The sequence below is a fragment of the Zootermopsis nevadensis genome, unplaced genomic scaffold (assembly GCF_977971745.1).
Source record: "Zootermopsis nevadensis isolate Lab colony 2312 unplaced genomic scaffold, Znev_1.0 Znev_ptg000015l, whole genome shotgun sequence".
Taxonomy (NCBI): domain Eukaryota; kingdom Metazoa; phylum Arthropoda; class Insecta; order Blattodea; family Termopsidae; genus Zootermopsis; species Zootermopsis nevadensis.
Window position 1 is genome coordinate 8,541,160 of NW_028259147.1, and position 19,697 is coordinate 8,560,856.

Consider the following 19,697-nt stretch of genomic DNA (forward strand, 5'->3'; position numbering starts at 1 on the left):
GACATGTAGCGCGCATGGATGGGACAAGAGGTGTGCACCGGGTACTGGTTGGGAAACCTGAAGGGAAGAGACCGCTGGGGAGACCTAGACGTAGATGGGAGGATAATCTCAGGCGGGATCTATGGGAGATAGGAGTTGAAGGAAACTGGATTTTGTTGGCCCAGGACAGGGTCCGGTGGAGGGCTTTGGTTAATTCGGTGATGAACCTTCGGGTTCGGTAAGCCATCTAGTTAGTTAGTTAGTTAGGATCCTAAAATACTGTTTATTTCCATGATCATTTATAATTCCCGTGAAAGGAAAGTCGTACATTAAAAGTGATAATTTATGTATTTTCCATTCGAAGAAGACCCAGATATAGTTAAAAGGAACTGTAAATAAATTGTGGGAGGCATTTATTAACGTGACAAATTTTATAGGTCTATTTAGAACGAAAGTGAATGAGTTATAATAGGATGTATCTCGTCCGTAGCGTCGACAATTATATAATTGGTTTGTTTTTTCTTCGGAAATATTTAACTGATGAGAAAAAATGCTGTTTCGGATTCAGTTATGGTAACTGGTTTATAGTAGTCTATTTTTCATTTCTGCATATCACAAACATGAATTGATAATTCTTCTTAGCTTTCACCAGAAGGTGTTTAGCTTTGCTTTTGGGAAGCAACTAGCAACAGGCGATACCGGTATACAATGATCACTTCCTTTACCGACTTGTCCAGAAAGTAGCAATTCTGTTGTTTGGCGAATGCATAGGTAATGTACTATTTGTATAGCCTTTCGCGTATCGCCTATTGCTTGTCGCTGGTTACTTTTCTGCGAATTCTACCTTACATCGCTCCTGGAACAACGCCATCATGGTTGCCAACTATCGTATAATTCTAAGGAGAAATTCTACAGATAAGGTTAATACGAATTTTCACTGTATGTTGCAATTTATTTAGTGTAGAATTTAATGATGCTGTACATTATTCTTCGATGGGGGAAATATTCCTTACTAAACTTATGAGACGTTAAGCATCGACTTGAACTTCGGTCATCTTACCCATGTACACTGGTCAAGTCGACTGCTAAGTGTGGCACCACAGGCGTTCTTTCTCGTTCTGTAAGTTTTCGGATTTAGGGAACGTCTCTAAGGAAACGCACGTCTCTTGTGTGGAAACGTCTGTTTGGTTGTATTAGTTTATAGGGAACGGTTTGTTTAATTCAGCGGTCAGATGCCGTCGGACTGCAGTGAACCGTCCGTTGTTTCCACCAGATGAATGCAGCATGAAGACGGTCATTTCACCTTTTGTATTTCTGCTTCATCCATTTGTTTATAACGCACCGTCGATTTCGACGTCCGCCATAAAAGTACAGTGTGTGTAAAGGATAAAACTTTGTGGCGTAGTGTATAATAATCCTGTGACCACACTTGAGCTAATTATTACATTCGAACGTTTCATTGAAATGTTCCGGATACTTTATTATCGTTTTCTTGTCACTGTTTCCAGTTTAAGCAGTCACTTCATTTAACCAAGCAATACACACGTCTTAAGCAGCATTATCATTTAGGCTACCAAGCGCTTTAACTTCGTGTTCTGTGCCTCCACTGTAAAAATTTGTGGCACCTCACCAGAAAGGCAATCCTCAGGAGTCCTCATAGTTTCCCCATTTTCAACATTAATGAACGAATTTTTATTATGTCCGTGAAAGTCCCTCTTCAATGTATATTTTGTCATAGTATTCTTTTCATAATCCCGCCCTTCTTTTGGACTGAATTCGAGTTCTATTTCTCGTAACGTTTTCCCTTTCGTTTCTGGAAGGAAGATGTAACAATACACAGCCCCCATGAGAGCAGCGGCTCCGAAGAACCACAGAGTACCATCAGTACCTAGAGCATGCATCAGATCTGGATACGTCTTTACAGAAGCAAAAATAAACAGATGGGCTAATGATGCAACTATTCCACCCATTACTCCTCTGATTGCAAGAGGAAACAGCTCTCCATTCATCATCCATGGCAGCTGAAGGAACCCCATCATGCTGACACACACATGACCTAGGACGCAGATTAGAGGAACCCACGCTAATGGCCGATTAGTTGGTGGCAAATTGGAGTAGAAGTATTCATAACTGCCACCAGCCACCATAGATACGGCCATACCTAATCCGGACACAACTGCTAGCGTCTTTCGGCCGAAACTGTTCATCAGAATGGCTGCAACTACACTCATCACTAATCGTACACCTCCAACAACTATCGAGGCAACATATTCGTTTAGTCCTGTGCCCACTTCTTGGAAAAGATTAACAGCGTAATAAAGGATGATGTAGATGCCAGATCCTTCTTGAAACGCGAAGAAAAGTAACAAGATTATAAACGGTTTCCAAGCTGTAGGCCTGAAAAATGGCGTTAAGACATTCTTGACTGCCAACATGTTTCTTCTGTTACGTGACATAGGACTTGTATGGCTGTTATTATTCTCTTTGGAGATGGTTTCCATCAGCTCAGATAGTTCTGCTTCAGCCGCGGCTGGATTTCTTCTGAGCCACACTAGGGCTGAAAGTGCTTCCGTGTCTCTTCCGCGAGAAGCCAACCAAGGTGGACTTTCTGGCACTGCGCACATGAAGATGAAACTTAGTAGTGCGCAGAGTGTGCACAGGGCTGCCACCCGTTGCCACGGTGCTATAAAACCGAGAATATAGACGGTCAGGACACCGAAAGACACGTGGATAGGTCCACTAGCGGACAAAGTTCCCCGATGCTTCGCTTGAGAGATTTCGGCTACGTAGACATAGCTGGCTGTAGCCATTCCTGCAATACAAAATACCGTGATATTAATGTCACGAACTCCTCCGCAATACACAGTATGGAAAGTGGACCATAGGAACCTCAGAACTACACGTCTTTCACTATTATTGTTATAGTTTAGCAAGTAAAAACGCTATCAGTCTGTTCTTAGGACGCTGATGAAAGCAAGTGTTGGAGAGAAGAGTTTACCTTTCACTTCTGTGTTACTGGTTTGCTGCACGCCCACTTTGATTTTTTACCGTTCTGGTAATAAAATGGAGCAAAGAAAATGTCCATAATGTCTATTTATGCTTTTCCATAGTCGGCCTATATATCATCACAGTGCTAAACACAGGAAGATTTTGAAAGTGTCTTTCACTTCTCCATTTACGATCTGCCACGTAGTCAGTCTGTTAACAACAGATTTAACTAAGAAAATATTTCATATATGTGTATGTGGTTTGCCACTGGGTCTACTACAATTGTGCACTAACAAACGGAGCTAAGAAATATGATGTAACAGGAGACTTAAAAAGACACGAGAAGAAGATTTTCAAATTGTATGTACACCTGGTATTGCTAGTATGGTTAAATAATTGAGATGTATGGGATATGTAGTGAGGTCACGTTAGGTTAACAGACAATTCGTGCACTGAGCTGACTGCTATAGCTGTATCACTTTTGAATAGCATTCTGGATGATCCCAGTTCGAAAGTATATGTGCCAGGGTTTCCTTAAGAAATTTATGTTCTGACGGCGGTGAATATGTCAGTGACGGTCTTGTAAATTGTGATGCCGTGTCGATTTGAAGTGAACTGCCGTGAAGGTAGAAGCATTATCTTGTAGCAAAACGTTGGTACCTATCTTATTGGTCAATTAGGCGTCACAACCAAGAAAGGATTTTCATAGGTTTCACAGTTCGGATGGTTGGTCGATATCAAAACATGTCACGAGCAAGTTTTCCTTTTCGTATGCCCTTTCAGCCAAGCGCACGACTCATATTACCAACACAGCTATCAGAGCGTCATTAAACGCACTTTATTGGCATAAACACAGAATCTCAGTTCAAAAACTTACCGACTGCAACTCCAGAAATGAATCTGCCAGCGTAAAGCTTGAAAATGTTGTCTGATAGGGAGATCAGCACCCATCCGATGATGTAAGGCAGAGATGTTAGCTTCACTGTTGTCTTCCTGCCGAATATTTCCATCAGGATTCCAGCCAAAAGAGCGCCAATGGGATTTGAAATCACTCCAAGACTGGCTAAAATTGAAACAAAATAATTAGAAGATTTCTGTCTTCTGGGTTGTTGCGCTGTGTAGTCTATGATGGAGGCAGTATGACCTCTGAAACGTTGGTTAACATCGACCAGACTACACAGCGCAACAACCCAGAAGACAGAAATCTTCATACTCACTGCTGTGAAAACCTCAAATCTTACAAAATAATTAGACGTCCAACAGTTAGGTTAGAAAATATTTGTAGACAACAAAAACAGCTGTTTGGAAACTCCGAAAACGTAACATAAAATTATCTCAAAGAAAAGGACTCGGTCATTAAAGTAATTTTTTTTTCAACTTGTGGACCGCAGACGTCAGCCGGTTTACAGCTCAGTTTATACAAGTGTACAATCTGCATTTAGTATTATGTTATATTGCTTATATTTTATATTTATTTATGTACAGGTAGCATATGCTCTAGATTTTCGTTTCCTTGTAATGACTAAATAGTCTGTGTTGAACATATGATTTCATGTCAATAATTCAGGATTTTATTTCTGAGCTAATTCCCAGTCAGAAATGTCACATGATCACGTGTTAGATTTTCAGCGGTTAAGGAATTATGAACATAAATTCAAGACGATCTGAACTACACAAGACAAGATTGTGTTACGGATGTACTTCCAGTTTTGCAGGGCACTCCGTATTTCAGTTCACACGTGACAGTGTACCTGTACCGTAACGATGGATTGATTGGTTGTGGTTGTCCGCAGAATCGGCCACTGTGGGCACAGGACCTCACTCCTCGGTTTTATTGTATGGGTTTACATGAAAAACGTAGTATATGAATGAAAAGTAAACAGAAGGGAGGAAATTTTCGATGCTGCAAGACGAAGGAATAACCCTGATGTACTGAGGTTCAGATCATATTGAATTTCTGATGCCAGTTTTTGCTTTGGATACATTTATTTTATACTCTGCCTTCGTAAAGACTGGAAACCGCTCAAAGGTTGCAGAGAAAAAGAGAGAAATGAACGCGCCTAAAACTTTGTTTTCGGTGAGCTTATCTTATTTTCCCACACTTGATGCAATGGTTATAATTCCGTGCCTAGTTCGACAGAACGGTGAGACAGCATTCTGGTAGGAGAGGCTGTAAGAGACAATATAATACTTATTTTTATCCCTTTTTCATGGAACACAGTCGTTTTTTATGTTTAGTAAAATAATTATATTCTCGCTATTATTGTATACTCCCTCTCGCAATTCCGACGTCGCTGTCATGTCGCAAGGACTGCAAACATGTCTGGAGCAGGGTGTGGCTCTTCCTAACTTACATCTTGACCTTCAGCACAAGAACAATTTATATTTGTTGCGCATTTAGTGTCCATGGCACCCATGACATTATGTCTTTGTAAACAGAACAAAAGTGGAAACCAATGCCCCGTATACACCGTCCCTATGTGGTCGAAGTTCTGATAAAGCGACGATTTGTGATGGATATGTCGCTATGGTTGGGGGTATACAGCAGAAGCAGCGGTTTTAACGCCATGACTCGGTCACAAGAGCCTCGTTTGTAAATACGGGATTTTGAGGTTTAGCCCTTTAAAGCTCAGTAATAACTATAAAATATTACCTTCTCTGCATTTTATCCAAAGAGCGTATTTATGGTTTCTGTACGGTTCTGAGATCGGCTGTCATTACGTCCATAAACATTTCCAGCTGATCTTCGTTACGGAGAGACGTATTTTCTTTGAGATCGGAACTAAATTTTGAACAGCCTGCTATTTAAATGTTTCGTACTTTAGGGGCGTAAGAGGTGCTCAGTGTCTTTTGTAAATAGAAACGTTTGGGCGGAGAACGGAAACAGTCGGAAGTGCATACAATTTTGTAGTAAAACCCTAAAGTGAAAGGTCGTTTGGAATAACAGTGTGTGGATGGGAAAACAACGTTAAAACGGATTTCGTATAATTAGAGCGTTAGTGGACTGCATTGATGTGGCTCAGGATAGTGGAGATCTGGGCCCAACAGCAGGTTCTTACCAATCCATGACGCTTGTTCATCTGTAACCACCAGCTGGCTTCCGCCCTGCTGGAGTTGGGGTAGAAGGACCGCCGAGTAACCTTGGCACATTCCAACCGACACCGAGTTCCCGTGTGCAGCGATTGTGGCCGCCACCTGCACAGCAGAGATACTCCTTAAGAGGGAAAATGTAGCCCACAGTTCTGGCCGTTTCGCACACGTCATTGGCCTTGATGTTTATTTATTTCAAATACAAATATATTCTTGCAAAGTCAGCCACACTACAGATACACTGTCAGTCAGAAAATATTTTTATCGTATTTATTACATACTCATATGAGAACAGAATGCTTAGGAAATATCTGGACAGAAGAGGGGGGGCTGTAGAAATGTTTTTAATAAGGAGATTTAAATCTGTACTCTTCACTGACTTGGAAGTCGTAGATGTAGATGAGAGGGTAGTATTAAAATGGATTTTTAAGAAATTAGGCTGGGATTGCAGAGTGGATTTATCTGGCTCCGGATAGCGATCAGTGACGGGTTTTGTAAGCATTGTAATAAACCGTCGGTTTCATAAAAAATGGGAATTTATTTGTTTATCTAAGCGACTATCAGCTTCTCAAGGACTCAGCTAGTTGGTTATTTTTCTGTTATATCCTCATCTTATCGATGAACGCTTGAAATAAACGTTGTAGGTTAGAATGAGATGTTTGTAATATGTGCGTTTCTTATATGACGAACCATTTTGGAAAGAGAGTCGGTAAAGTTGTTTGAGTAAGACAAAGATTGTATTGAATCGATACGAACAGAAATTAAATTGTCCCGACAGCTTTGAATGGATCTTCCTCCCCAGTATAAAATGTAAAATATTCCGATGGCTTTGCGTCCGTTCACTTTGTACATACTACTTAATACGCAGCAGAGACCATCGTCTAAAGAAGGCATGTTTAGTTATTTCCGGAAATTAATAACCCGATTGTAGGTAGCATGTCTGTGCCTCGGGACTTGCCTAGAAATTCGATTTGCAGCATTTTAACTGCCCTTTCCTTTCCTTTCGTCTACCAAGGAAATTGCTTTTAAATACGTTAAGACTTGTTTGTAGGAAGGAAGACTTTTTGTGGACTGCACAATTCCTGATAGCCGCTCACCAAACGTATGTGGAGCAGGGTCGCATTGTCATTAGTCATTGCTTTTACCAGGAGGTGTGGTCAGTAGGAGAACATTTTACACAGTATAACAGTTTTGGTAACCTGGAAATCGATATGTCACGTAAAAGTGCGTAACTTACAGGTCGTAGGCTGCAATTAAGCAAAATTAAAAAGAACTTGAGGTGAAACAAGAAAGGAAACAAAATTAGGTTTTGTAAATCGTTACAAGTTCATAGTTAACAATTTTAGATCCAAGTAATCAGAGATAAATACATTTTACTTACGATGGCTTCGTTCGCTCGTCCCTCTAATAAGGGTGGCGAAGACCTTAGAGTGGAAGGAAATAGCAGCTTCAGAAAGTGACAACAACATTTGATTATTCTTGTAATTTATGGCGTAAGAGACGGTTCATAAAGACAATTTGGTGGCCTCCATAGTAAGTGGGTTAATTTGATGTATTCTTTTGCGAAACTTCATCGGAACCATACAGTGACATACCTGAATTTGGAAACCATCTCAGAATTTGCTTTAAGACAGGGAAACCAAGAGAAACTGTGTCGGTGTGGCCGATCTCAGGACCTTCAGGATAGTGCTATTAGCCACCAGTCCGGCAAAGAATATAATACATAATTCTCCCAAGATCTCACTAACGTTTATGTTGTCGCTTTATTAATAATTTATTTTCTTTCGTGAGATAGTTTTCGCTTGGTACCCGATAACATTGAAGACACCATGCCAGTACCGAAGTCAGCTACGCTACTGGCATCATGTACCATATTGAATTGTAATTAAGTAACAAACGCTACAAGATACTTGCCTGGCATTCTGCCATGACCGTGGGTACCAATGTCACTGCTCCACGGCTATTTATTGCCTCTAAACCACTTAGGTAACACTAACCGTGTTTTATTTTTGAGCAGAGTTGGATAAACTGGAGGCCACAAAAGATCACTAGACTGTAGTAACAAAATAAATGTAAAACGTTGCCTCTGTTCCGATGCATCATGTCATACAGAGTCTTTCTGAAATGATGATCTGTTGTTAGGTAGTTGTTTGAAATTAAAACTCAAGCGTATTTTTAGAAAGACTCTGTACATATGTCTGGATACTTCCAGTCCTCTCACCATAATAGATATTAACTTTACAGTAAATCAGAGTTATAAATTGTGTTATTGACATAGCTGATTAACAGTATCGATATTACACTGTACAACTAAATGATTAAATATCTGGTAATTGTACTCGAAGGTTCGACATCGCTAATACCAAGGCACGGCATTTGTCACGATCCCAAGACAGTTACATTCACTTCCCATCTTCACGACCTCTTTCCCTCAGATTCATTTTTAGCTATCGTGCCGTCACCTTTTTGTTCTTCCAAACTGTCCTTTTTAGTTTTTCATGCTAGAGCATAGAGGCACAGACTATTTCGTTTAAATATAAAGCATATCGAGAAGTGTTTGAAACAGATTTTATGGAACTTAATGAGGTCTATCCAAAATAATAGGCCACTGATATAATGAATTAGCTCTTATCGCAAACTTATAGTAATTTTGGGAATGCCTTGATGATGGCTGTCTTCTGGGTTGTAGCGCCGTCTAGTCTGGTAGAAGTCTACCAACGTTTCAGAGGTCTTTGCTGCAAAGACCTCTAAGACAGCCATCTTCGGACTCACCGCCGTGAAAACCTCAAATCCTACTGGGAATATCTTGCTTTGTCGCCAGTTCTTTGGCACCTTTTGAATTAACACGTCATCGTGGTTGTGATGGTTGGAGTCTTGGGGTCGGTTAGTTTACATCGCAAAAGTATGTCTGTTTCACTGCTGGATTGCATTGTACACTCTGACATTTGTCTGTCTTACCGATACTGGTGATGACATTAAACCGGTTCTAGCTAGGACAGTTATTCTCACCTGTCGCTCCACACGTGGTAGAAACAATACGTCTCGTATACGTAAGAAGAAAGCATGCCCAGTCAGTAAAATGCCTAAAGGGTGTATGACAGGAGTTAATTTTCCGAAGACACAAGTTTTTCGCTTCGCTACGACGTATAGAGTGGCTTCGAGGTTCACGCAGCCACCAGGACAACAGAAACGCTGTCTTCGAGTAAATTACATCAAGGTCTGGGCCAGTGACCCATTGCCAGAGTAAATTATCTGTTCCCCTCACCAAGATCTCGTTTTCCGTAACGATCAGACGTAGAGATGGAAGAAGTGTCATCCTGATGTTCTTTCCGTAGTTTTTTTTAGGTTCGGTTTCTATTATGATATTAATGACCCGCACTCATCTCGTAAAGTTTCTGCTTCTCGTTTCTTCGCTCCACGTCACTCCACATAAAAATCTTACAGAAGTTATTTGTGCAGCTTACAAGCGTTTTACCGAACGACGTAATTTAAAGTTTTGTCTGGAGGGACTGAGGAAAACCACGGAATACTACAGTTAGAATAACCAGTTTCCGGTCCTAGATTTGAAGTCGAAATATCGATTTATTTCTAGGACTCTACACTAGTGGTATTCAACCTTTTTTGTTCGCGTACCCCCAGATATAATTTCTCTTCAACTTTGTACCCCCAAAGTTGTTGGTGTAAAATTCAAGTTATACATAATATACAATCTACTTCTAAAATAAATTAAATAAATAACATTACTAATTATTCAGTGTTTATCATAAAATAATATATATATATATATTTTTTAAATTTCACGTACCCCCTAAGATGTCTTCGCGTACCCGCAGTTGAATACCACTGATCTACACAACGCAACATCCCAGAAAACAGTCATCTTCAACATTATTTGCTGTTACAGAATGGAAAGGATTAAGCCTAATTTTCGACAGAATAATATAATACTTTCAATGATAGCTGGAAGAAGTAAAATATGCAGAAAGTGAAGAAGGGAAGCAAGGAGGAAAGAAACATAAAAAGAAACCTGTAAATGTGGACCATTCTGCAAGAAATCGCTGTCTTCTTGGTTGTAGAACCATGCAGTCTGGTAGAAGACAGCCAATTTCGGACTCACCGCCGTGAAAACCTCAAACCCTACTTTCTTCAGCAACAGTTTAATGCAGACATGTAACATGAATTTATGAATTACTAAGTGGTTTATTAATGCATGAAGCATATAGCAGCACATTTACACAGAAGTAGGCACCGATGTTAAAACGGAGCAAATCTCAAATGGAAACTGAATCTCTTGTATTTCGTTAGTAGATCGTTTTAGTATTATTGTTTTTTTCTGGAGTTTTGGACCTATAGACCTATTGAAAAATTGAGATTATGCCAAATATGTTATCTACTACTACGTTCAGGATTTTTGATTATGTCTGCAATCATCTGTTATTTAGACTTCCAGAAAAGTAACCGGAAACAATAATACATATGTTTCAATAATTCATTTCCGGAAAAAATTATCCTATCCGATTGAACATCCCGTATAATTTTCAGCTTCATTTAAGCTTTTACCCTTTTGAAAATTGACAGAATTTATAAAATACTGTATTCATAATTCCAATTAAATGCGATATATCGATTTTGTGATGTTTTCTCATGAGGCACGACGAGTTCCCATACTCGTCACAGACTGAGGTGACCTACACATTAATGTGTCCAGTACAATTGTTATTTTGGACTCTGTACATGATAGAAATTATAAATCTCCAGCGTTTCGAAACCTGGATTCTGCTTCCGTCTTCAGGTACAAAGGGGGCAAGGGGACAGAAAACTTATTGTTGGAACTATGGTCTAGCAAGCCCCAGACCTCGTCCAGGTTACGCAAGGATCTCAAAGGCCAGTCCTCTTGCTCCATCGTTTACCTGAGGACCTGTAAGTTGCTAAGTTCTGATTGAATTCACAGTCGAGTGCGAAAGCTATCATCAGCGCATGACTTATTTATAATGCCCAAGCCTGCTATTACACAAGGTACAGTACACAATCCGTTTAAATCTGCCCCATACAACGCTGATCCATTATAACGCATTTTTCTCTCAGACTGATTTTTCTATAAAAGCAACAAATAACTTCTGCATGACGTGACGCCATTGCACGAACATGCAGTGCTTACTCTGGCTGCCGTCGAGTGTCGTTCATTTGTCATCGTAACATTCGTAAATCTTATCTGGTTTACACTTCTCATATGTTATTACAATTATAGCTGTATTTAGCCATTTTATTTATTGTATAAAACACTGTTTACTATTAGTGATGTGAGAATTTAGATTCTCACGGCAGCGAGTATAATTATGTATTTCTTCTCCCTAATAAGCTGTAAGCACCTCTGAAACGTCGTTAAATATTTACGAGATTACACTGCGGAACATAGGAGAAAACAGTCAGTTTTATCTGTAATATTCTTCCAATAACCCAGCAATAGCCTAAGATTTCAAAAACAGGTGACGATTTTAGGAACGCAACATCTAGGTACTCTACTAAAATGACCCCGCATAACGCTGATTTATTTAACGCTCCTTAAAAGGAACGCGTCCAAAATGTTTCGCGAGTTGTGACAGGAAATGGCTTGCAGATCAACATTATAAAGTCAATCCCGAATCTTGTCTTTCCCGAGGCATTCACAAGGACGCGCTGCCACAAGTCCTGTTCTGTTGTCTTTAAAATGCATGTCAGTACACCTGCAGAGACTCACAAAGCCACTGGCCCGTTAACAGGTTCATTCGTCTTTCTCATTCATTCAATCACTTATTTACTCTCTAAAAGACGGATTCAGTTACTCATTGCCTCATTCACTCACGCACCGTAAAAGTTAACTTACCTCAGTCACTAACCTGTTAATGAAACAAGGAACTCACTAACGTTGCGTTACAGTGATTGATCAGTCACCCTAATAGTAAAAACGCAAGGTACTTGCCGTTCTGCCAATCCCCCACTGCCAGACCTTCCACACTTGCTTCACGATCATGATGACGATAGACGAGCGATCGGGTTGTCTTACATTGCCACGCCGTTCACAAACAATTTGTTGCTTCCCAAAACATTTACGGCACTCAGTCCCCTTTCGACAGCGATAGTGAAATAGTCACGTGGAGCTCTGCATTTTGCTGAAAGGCTCTCTCTCCCAGTTCTGTGTCATATCATTGCTTCACCTGGAAAAAGCGACATAGACACGTTATAGATAACAATACCACATTCAGTCAATTGAATCTACCTCCGTTACACACGAAGCTTAGGCAGACAATTCCTTGGCGTCTTTTACTAGAAGACTCCTTAACTAATGCTGTTACGTTAATACTGGCACGGTAGCTGGCTTGTAGCTACAGCTCCTCCGTAATCGGGAGGCTGAACACCAGACTAATTCTTCGTGATTTTCTTCTTTCTGCTCATGTAAATTTCAGGATATGCCTCAAAATTTACCAAGACTATTTCTTTCCACATCTTTATTTATTCATAATTCACAGTTACCCTCCCATTTGACGTTATATAATCTATGGCACTCGATTCAGAATGCGTTGATAAATAACCAAAATGAAACAAGTTAGGAGCCACACAAATAGCGTGACCATTCCGGAAAGCTCGCCAGAATTTGACCATACGTCTTTGTAAATGTCAGGGGAATCTGGCTGGGATTTCCCACATCGGAATTTCCCGATGAGGATTCACTTCTCTGCTCAAACAGGCATTTAAGTCATCACGAACCAAAATTGGAACGTCTAGACAAATTGTAGCAAGACTCCCCATTATCAGATCTCAGCTGTTCTCAAGTTATTATATGTGAACAGACAAACAGACGGACGGATAGACAGACACGGTGAAGAATATGAGCACATTTGTGGACATTTTAGTCCTGAACGCCCTTAAACAACCAGTTAACTAACTAGGTAATAAACGTATCAGCTGAACTGGTACTCAGCAAGAGTAGACGAAGTTAACTGACTGAGCTTTCACTGGACAGTTCAAATTAATTTGTCTAATCGAGGAATTCCCGTTCACTGTGAAACGCGAATCATAACAGTGGAAACTTCTTCTTATTCACATTCTTATGACAGTAGAAACTAAGTATGGACCTTCTTATCTGAGACAGTTAACTGTTATTGATGTCCACTCATATGCCAAACTTATGAACAACCGAAGCAGAGGAAGCGAGTACTAAACCTAAAACTAGAACAACATAACCTAATTTAGCAAGTGGAATTTCCACTGTACCAGACATGAAGGGTTACACGTGCGTATCTTCGGTATTTCTCCTTCACGACGTATGTAATGGGTGTAGTGTAATGGCCATACCGTAGTTCAGGCGGCTAGATGCCGGATTCTCACCGCGGAGATCCGGGTTGAATCCCGGGTGACTTCATTAGAGAAAGAGGTTTTATCCGAATTCTTCAATTTCCACCGATAATCATCATTCCAGCATTGCTCCGTACTCATTTATCACTGCCCTTAATTTGTGAGATGCCCCTGACTAAGCAGCATATTTAATACACTCGGTCATATGTCAGGGGCGACATCTCTCTTGTATACATTCCACACATAATTTTAATGATACTCATAATATTTGGTGTACTAATCATCTAATTATACATAACATTATTATTTGTAATGGTCCCGGAGTAAAGACAGTTTTGTTTAGAATGGCGAATTTAACCTTAACGTAGGAGTAAGTTAAATATAATTTAAAATACCACAAACTATTTCCTTTATATCCATCCTCCCATTTTTGACTCTGGCCTGCAGGTGGTCAGTTTCAAAGATCTGACTCACATAAATTATTTATCTGTTTTTTGTTTCCCCTATCCATATTATGATGTCTAGGCCGGGTCTATTGCCCTCTCAGCCCCTCATCCAGTGGGTAAAAAAGACTGTCACGAGAAGCTGATAGATTACCATCTACGATGGAGATTAAGAATGCGAGAACTGATTACAAGGTGAAGGCGTTGATCATTAGATGTTATATACTGTGTAATATACATCTATATAATATACGCCTATGAAACAAGTCTCATTATACTGAAGTAAAGGATGCCCGAAACTATAGGCGATAGCCTGACTAATCTCCGATCATTACTAGGATAGCCCACTCAAAATAGACTCCTGTTAATTGAATAGCTCTGTATATTTAACAGTGTGGAGTGAGATTAGAAGGTGATAATGAATGGTATCGCTCGTGATCTTCCGTGTTGTGTCGCCATGTGATCTTGTAGATGATCACCGACGTTTCAGAGGAACGTATCGCATCCATCTTCAGAGCGATGAGTGATGATGGAGGCAGTAAGTCCCTCTGACATGTCGATAAACGTCTACCAGAGTGCACGGCGTAGCATCCAAGAAAACAGTGATTTACGAGAAGCCAAGTCAGTTTAACCTGTAACACGATGAGATAGAACACATAATACAGTTCTAGAGACTTACCGCTAAAGTGACAGTTCGATAAGAATGCGCGAAGTCTGACATCCACACTCCTTTGAGGCTTGCAGGTGGTACGTGGTACGTTTAGGATTCGGTTTGCTCCGCACTGGTTTATTTCCTACAGCTTATAACGCTTAGTTACTGGCAACTTAGTGATTTTTATTCCTACTGGATCTGCGTTTTAGTTTTTTTTTGTTATGACTAATTGAATAACAAAATAACAAGCAATTCTACATGTTTAGAATAAGCTGTCCATTAGGACAATCACTCATCCTTACACTTTGAGGGTCAACATGACGGATAGCTTCCGCATCTGATTTATAAATCATCTCTTTGAGACCCATTCACTTCATGGGAGAGGAAAGATGTATACTTGGTTCAGAGTAAGTCATTATACGTTAATTTTATACATAGAACGTGAAACGCGTTGGAGAATAGATCTAATGTAAAGACGCACATCACTCTAAATCAGACATCCCCAAAAATTATCCGTGGAACACCAGTGACCCGTGAGCTTTATTCAGATGGCCCCCTGAACAACTGGTATTGCCAAAAAATAACAATGAGTATAAAAGTACACCAACAAGTACTGCAGAGTTACATTTTCAGGTTCTCACGGCTGTTGACAAAAGCCCAACTATTTAAGCCGGTTCAATTTAGTTTACCCATCTTTTTCTCTTTCTACTATTTAGAACTTATTTTGTTAAATGTTCCAGTTACAATGTCTATTCGCCGAAAACGTTTCTCGCGTTTAGAAAATATAAATGTTCTTGAACCCCATATTTTATATCACACGCAGTTGTAATCCTCGTGGATTGCACATCTCTTAAACTAAAAATAAATGTTATTTGGATTCAGTTTGGGCAAACAGAATTATCAGCTCCAATATTGAACATGCCTTATCAATAAAATACACTCAGAACTGTTTGGCGAGTTCGTACCTTGCGTTAACAGACGCTGGGCAAAGTGGCTGTCGAGCGTCGTATCACCGAATCAAGACAGACACTGCTTGACACTAGCCACTGCACAGCTGATAGGCTCCAGCGGCACTGCTATGCGGCCTCTCGGTTAGCAAATGGAATCAGTCGTGTTAGATCTTATACCGCAGTAAACACACGCCTTCTTTTTCATGTAAAGAGAGCGGAGGGAGACAAGCATTATAACCTAGGTTTTAGGCTTTAGAAGGACAACCACTTGGAGTGTTAAGATGTACTGCTCTCATATATCCCCCACCCCCTTATGGTTGGTTAATCGGGTCTGCCTCCAATCACTACTTACGGGGCAGGGATAAGAGTGGAGGAGTGGCATGTCTTATATTCCCCGCTCTCTTGTAGGAGTCGCACGCGATTCTTGACGCTTGAGAGTGCATGTGACGGCCCAAAAGGACATTTGTTCAACTTCCAGTGTTTTCTCTGGGATTTGTCATATGCAGCCTGCGGATGTGAGGATGGGGTGGGATTGCAGCAGCCTCGAGCAGGGCCTGAGGGACATGGAGAGGGGTGACGAGAAGAAACAAAACAAAACTGGAGAAAACGTAGCGGCCGGCTTTGTATTTCGGAGGTTCCGGCTTTAAATCTTGGTCAGGAGACCGGCTATAATTTTTCCTCAGTCTGTCCAGGTATTTGTTGGAATAGCAAATTGTGCCGCGACCGCTTTCTTCCAGATCCTTGAAATTCATTATTCATTCTTCAGTTCAACGCTGTGTAGACTGACAGCGTCGTCAAATATACGACATATTACATAGAAGGAAAAACAGGTTGGGTGAAGTGATAGAGAGATGAATGTAGTGCGTCAATAGAAGAACTGAAAGAAGTATAGATGTCTGAGTAGATCGGAAGGATGGATAGATACAAGGATGAACATCTGGTGGATTAAGGGTGGGTGGCTTGTTAGGTAGAAAGGAGGATGGATTGATAGATGGAAAAATAAATAAATGGATAGATAGTATGCAGGATGAAATTATAAACTGAAGAGGGTGTCGAGGCGTGACCTGGACTGAACATGCTGAGGACAAGGTGCAATGACGGGCTTCTTTGTCACGTTGTCTGTTGTTGGTCCACGTGTAACAACTTGAGAACCGCTGAACGGATTTTCATTAAATTGTACGTTGCGGAGGTTTGTTCACGTCTGTCGACACATTCCAGTTTTGGTTAATGTTGGACTAAAATGACGGGCGCTTTATATGAAGACGTATATGGATTTATGCGGACACAGGCGAATGGCTGGCGAACCGAAACGCGGAGAGCCGCGAGACCAAGTGGGAATCCCCGGTCAGTCTTTCGTGATGACTGCAGCGTCCAGGTAGTCAGTAGCCTTATACTCCAGCCATAGAAATGTAGTTGACAACAGAAAACTCTGATGTTATTGGCGACATTTTAAAAGGCCAAAGTGGTCAGATTTTGGCTACTCTCCAGAATTGTCACGCCGTGTGCACGCACATGCCAGACAAAGCGTTTCGATTCTGCCCGCGAACCTTCCAGATTTATTTCCGCTTTTCAGTGTAGCATTCTGAAGATAGATTATTGAATAATTCGCTTGTGGAATTTCAGTTCCATTCATCTATAAACCGTCACTGGCTAAATATTTACGGTCTGTTAGGTCTGCACCGTCAATAACTGTACCGCTACACGGTTACAGTTTCCTCAGGAATATACGTGCCAGCAGGTTGTTTATTTTTCTCACTAAACCTTAACTACCTCTACAAAAAGAAAAGAAGTTCTTGTAGTACAGTACTGAATATCACATTGTATAAATGTAAAACTCTTTTGTACGTCTCACATTCACTTTAAAAATACGTACAAGAATAAAACTAATGGTGATACATATGCATAAGCAGAATCAGATACTTGGGTACGGCAACAATACGGAAACATTTCATGAGTTCTCACTTGGCAGCTTCACTGTCAAAAAGACAGAAAGGTTTTCGAATATACGAGCTCACATGTTTTGCCGATATATCGCTGAAGAATGAATCCCAGGGACATTACTTAAGGCGCAGTATGATGCAAAACAGAACCTGCCTGTATTGCGGTTTAGTCGCGTCACCATCTAATCTCATTATCTTCTGGTGGAAGTTTGCCTTCACCGGCATCGGGTAGTAGAAACACGTTCGTGATAAACCAGGTAAGTGGTGTGAGCTGAGACATGTCAGCTCCGGTCCTGTTGATGCGTGCGTCCAGGGCAGAATATTTATGTTAATCATGTTAGCTGTGTTACCCGGCTAACGCTTTCAATAATCCGAGGTATTCTGTATTACTTCCGTGGTTCAGTGTTACTTCGTACAATGGAACGCAGTAGAATCGAAAAAATAAATTATATCTTTAGATATATCCAGCTGTGCTGTGTTTCAGTGTTTGGAGCACCACTGATCGACGAGAGCATGGCCGACACAGTTAACATAAATTCTCCGTCTTTGTTGTATTTTGAAATTACGTGGCAAATAACGTAAAACCAGTGGGTTTAACGAGCAACGGCACTTTTATAAAGAAAAACATTAAACTGGGAGCTGGTCGAATGTCTGAAGGTTTCCCTTTTTACTTATAAATAAACTTTATAAACTTCCGTTTGTGACACTAACAAGACTGGAACTACACATGTTTAAAGCTGTCCACGAGTCATGGAAACTTTTGGCCAGACGTAGGAGGCAGTAGTTTTACCGTCAGTGATGCAAATAAAGCTAACAATTCATTCAAATCGTTACCACGACAACGGCTGTAATACTTTATGCATAATATCGACAATCATAAACATTACCTTATTATTATATAATAAATCATATACAATAATTAAAAAGTACTATCCATGGTGGCAGCAGTGTTCGGTTCACAGCATTTCTATAACACTTTCTGTTGGTTGATTTTATTAGAGCCTCTGCGCAAATTGGTCCGTTATTTGACTTTAAACTCAGCAATTTGTCAGTATACAGTTTAAGTTATGTTTCTGGCTTGTGTGGGCCTGACAGTTGATCTCTGTTAGAAACTGTTAATGAGGTTGGTTTAGAAATGTGTACAGAACAGATAAGTGTAGTCAAACCATTGTAGACTGTGAATTAAACAAGGAACCTCTCTTTATTAAAACATTTCTGTACTCCCGAGAATTATGTGGAAAATTAATGTACAGTTGCTTCCAACAAACGGAAAGAACACAGCGGAAAATAATGTGCTTAATTATTTTTATGTTCAAGCAATTTTACTCTGTACTTTGCTTTCTGAGACTTTATCTGAGGAAGAACATGATGCATAAAAAATAAGCCTGCATGTCGGATGAATATATGCAGAGTAATGCAACTGTAGGAGAGAGAGAGATGGAGTAAGATAAAGATAAAGGAAAGACAGCGAAGAGAAGAGAAATGGAAGACGTACGAATTGAAAATTTTGCCCACATCTGGTTCAGGCCAGTACCTGAGTAGTATCTTTAAAGCTGAAATAGTTTACGTACCGGATTGTGATATTTATTCTGAACTCTTTTAATTTAGTTTCATTTTATTTTGGGTAGACTACTAGCAAATGTTATACCAAAAAGTTTATTATTCCTTTAACTTTTTGGTATAATATTTGCTAGTAGCAGAGTTTTTGGATTAGGCCATGAGATGCATATACCGGCCTCAAATGTGTCTTTCCGCACACAGTCCGCTTGCTCTTATTGTTATTTTTCCGCATGGTAACTTCGACCACCTGCCTTCACCATCTCTTCATATACGATATGACACGGGAGATAATTTTTTTTGAAATGATAGAAAGCAGCTCACATATTAAAAATCTTCTTAATTCAACGTGGATATCATTTTAATGTGATATTTTCACTCTGAAGTGTTTATTTTCTGCCGAATATTCCAAAGTATTGTCAGTTATTTCGTATTAATACGATTGTGTCCTTTCGTCTCTTTCTTTCTATCGTTTCCGTTTATTTATTTATTGCTTTCGAAGGCAAATGCTGTGATATGCTTTCCTTAAAACAGGCCACGATTGCTTCCTGCAACATACTTTCTAATTAAATAAATAGCCGTATCTTCTCATTTGACGCATCGAATGATAACTGTGCACCCTTCAGTGTCTGAACGCTTACCTCAGCCTTTTTATATTTCAGAAGGGACAATCGAATCACTCAATTTGTGATTTTTCAACCATCTGCGTTCCGTCATGCATTTTAAAGTCAATATGCCTGCTTTTTGAGTGAAAGTACTGTTTATG

General features: G+C 40.1%; 2 protein-coding genes across 11 annotated transcripts in view; one reads left to right on the forward strand and one right to left on the reverse strand.

Annotated features, from left to right (window-relative positions):
- The window catches only part of Zyx (lipoma-preferred partner zyxin), a 110,866-nt gene that overhangs the window by 4,932 nt on the left and 86,237 nt on the right, over positions 1 to 19,697 (forward strand). The window lies entirely within an intron of this gene.
- LOC110833276 (trehalose transporter 1-like protein) overlaps positions 243 to 19,697 on the reverse strand; it is a 41,541-nt gene continuing 22,086 nt past the window's right edge. For 5 of the 9 annotated variants that reach the window (XM_022071123.2, XM_022071124.2, XM_022071121.2 and 2 more), the window contains 4 exons: positions 12,017 to 12,251; positions 6,027 to 6,162; positions 3,845 to 4,030; positions 243 to 2,791 (listed from right to left, as the gene is read on the reverse strand). In XM_022071123.2, the coding sequence (XP_021926815.1) occupies positions 1,545 to 2,791; positions 3,845 to 4,030; positions 6,027 to 6,162; positions 12,017 to 12,067 (1,620 nt within the window). In that variant the 5' untranslated portion in view covers positions 12,068 to 12,251 and the 3' untranslated portion in view covers positions 243 to 1,544. Of the gene's footprint in view, positions 2,792 to 3,844; positions 4,031 to 6,026; positions 6,163 to 12,016; positions 12,252 to 13,308; positions 14,465 to 14,511; positions 15,361 to 15,449; positions 17,184 to 19,697 lie in introns of those variants that run through there. The other 4 variants (XM_022071126.2, XM_022071122.2, XM_022071120.2 and 1 more) reach the window with 4 other exon arrangements.